Source organism: Macadamia integrifolia, chromosome 10 (assembly GCF_013358625.1).
Source record: "Macadamia integrifolia cultivar HAES 741 chromosome 10, SCU_Mint_v3, whole genome shotgun sequence".
Taxonomy (NCBI): domain Eukaryota; kingdom Viridiplantae; phylum Streptophyta; class Magnoliopsida; order Proteales; family Proteaceae; genus Macadamia; species Macadamia integrifolia.
The window spans coordinates 12,787,858-12,790,604 of record NC_056566.1 but is presented as its reverse complement, the minus strand read 5'-3'; the positions used below and the strand labels follow the sequence as shown (position 1 = coordinate 12,790,604).

Sequence of the window (2,747 nt, the reverse complement as noted above, 5' to 3'; positions counted from 1 at the left end):
CATAAAGATATCCAAGGAAAAAAGAAATAATAAGTAGAAAGGGACAGAGAGAGATGACATAACAAAAGAAATAATAAACAAATACAAGTAGAAAGTGCAACAGATCAGCAACAAGGTAAAGAGAGAAATCAATAGATAGAAAAACAGGAACGAAATTTAGTAGCTGTAACCCCTGCTGGCAGCCTAAGATATGGAATCTCGAAGGGTATTTCGGAAAATACTCAAACCTGAAAGGTTATTTGTGAACCAAGGAGAAAGTGAATTATTCCATTTCTTTGGCCGCAAGCAAGCAGAGTGATAAATAGGAGTACACACAATGGGAAGGGTGTGCTTCGAAGATTGGGTTTCAAATTCTTCAGTGGAAGATCCTCCCAAATCATCACCATAACTTTTGCGCTTTTTATTTGCAATTTGCTCCAATATGTTAATGCAAACAATATTTATTTGCTCATTTCTTCTCATAATAAGTTTTAATTCTCTCTATCAATGCAACTTCTTCATTTTTTTTTTAATTTTTTTTTTTTTTTTTAATTTGCCAACTCTTTTCTCTTTATTATTTTCAAATGTTTATCTTTTTTTTTTTAACAGGTTCAAGTACATCTATGGATGATATGGAGGCTTCAATATTAGTCTTTAAGTCTTTATGGAAAACATAAGGTGGAAATGATTGGTATTTAGATGCTTGAGTTTTCATAACATTTTTACAAATGCACCAGCATCAATTCAGTGTGATCAAGTTGATAGAATTTGTATTGGATCTTCGTGAGTTAAGCCACCAAATTACAAACAGACTAAAAGAAAATTTGGAAACATGGATAGTTTTGAAGAATTTGAAGAATCAAAGAATGAAATGAATATTTGGATTTTTTCTCCAACAATCATTTTTCTGCATGGGTTTTCTGCTTCTTCACACCTAATCTTCTTATTAGTTTTATCCATTTCTTGGTCTTGCAAGAGACATGCGGCGATTAACCTTGACAATTCAAAACCAATGTTGCAAAATACATACTTTTTATATTATTGGTTAGCCTTTATATCTTGCATGGGTTTGTCTTTATGTGATCTTCTCCTATGTGTGTCAAACTTCCTATCTGGCGATAGACATGGATGGCATGATCTAAAGATTTTTGCACAATTGGATTTTGCATTCAGAACAGTCACTTGGTTTGTGATCTCAGTTTACTTGCATGTCCAATTTTCTCCTTTAAATGAGCGAAAGTTCCCTATTCTAGTAAGGATATGGTGGGCCTTCTACTTCCTTATGTCTTTGTCATATCTTATTATACATTTGGGTTTGGATTTATATTGGAAATATTCATCCTTATCATTCCTGCTATGGGCATCTGATGTTGTATCCATTGTTGCTAGTTTGTTCTTTTGTTATGTTGGGTTGTTTGGAAAGGAGAAAGACGATGAAGATACCCATATTTTGGATCCTCTTTTGAAAATTAGTTCCAATAGAAGAAATGGTAACAATAAACAAGGATCAAATGTTGGTGGAGAGAGTGTAACTCCTTATGCAAATGCCAATCTTATTAGTATTTTAACTTTTGCTTGGATGGGCCCTTTGCTTGCACTTGGATATAAAAAAACATTGGACCATGAAGATGTTCCTCATCTTGCCAATTGTGATAGTGCCAACATGGTCTTTGCTCATTTTAACAATAAACTTGAATCTGATGGTAATGACAATGGTAATGGTCGTCAAATAACTACACTCAAGTTGGTGAAGGCATTGATTCTTTCAACGTGGAAAGAAATTCTATGGACAGCTATATTCTCCATTGTATGCATATTGGCTTCTTATGTTGGACCATATTTTATTTATGCATTTGTTCAGTATCTTAGTAGCCCTCACCAACTAAAATATAAAGGCTATGCATTAGTGTTTATTTTCTTTCTTTCCAAGCTCATACGGTGCATCTCAGAAAGACTTTTGTTCTTTCAATTACGAAAGATGGGAATTAAAATTCGTGCTATATTGTTCTCATTAATCTATAAAAAGGGTCTTAGACTTTCAAGCCAGTCAAAACAGGGCCACACTAGTGGGGAGAATATTAATTTGATGAGCGTTGATGTTGCAAGGATTGGCCTTTTCAGTTGGTACTTACACAATATATGGAAAGTTCCTGTTCAGATTATTCTAGCATTATTAATCTTATATGAGAGACTTGGGCTAGCTTCACTTGTAGCTTTTGTTGCCACAATTATTTTGATGTTGGCAAATGTTCCACTTGAAAAACTACAAGAGAAATTTCATAAAGAATTGATGGATTCAAAGGATCAACGTATGAAAGTGACATCTGAGGCTCTGAGGAATATGAGGATTCTCAAGCTCCAGTGTTGGGAAATGAAGTTCTTGGCTAAAATAACTGAGCTCAGGAACTTTGAAACAGTGTGGATAAAAAAATTACTTTATTCAGCCGCTGTGATTGCCTTTATCTACTTAACTACTCCCATGTTTGTATCTATGGTAACTTTTGGATTCTGTATGCTCATGGGAATTCCGCTAGAGTCAGGAAAGATTATATCTGCACTTGCAATATTTGAGATATTACGAGGACCCATTTATAATCTCCCAGACACAATCTCCATGGTAGTTCAAACTAAAGTTTCCCTTAGTAGGATAACCTCATTCCTCTGCCTCGATGATTTTCATTCATATATAGTACAAAAGCCTCCAAAAAATGGTGTTGAGATTGCAGTTGAGATAATCAAGGGGAATTTCTCTTGGGACCTTCATTCCC

The 2,747-nt window shown here is 34.5% G+C and overlaps 1 protein-coding gene across 1 annotated transcript in view; it reads left to right on the top strand.

Annotated features, from left to right (window-relative positions):
- Nucleotides 1-1,042: 1,042 nt before the first annotated feature.
- The window catches only part of LOC122092204 (ABC transporter C family member 7-like), a 7,540-nt gene continuing 5,835 nt past the window's right edge, over nucleotides 1,043-2,747 (top strand). The window contains exon 1 of the mRNA XM_042662546.1: nucleotides 1,043-2,596. Within this exon, the coding sequence (XP_042518480.1) occupies nucleotides 1,043-2,596 (1,554 nt within the window). The remainder of the gene's footprint in view (nucleotides 2,597-2,747) is intronic.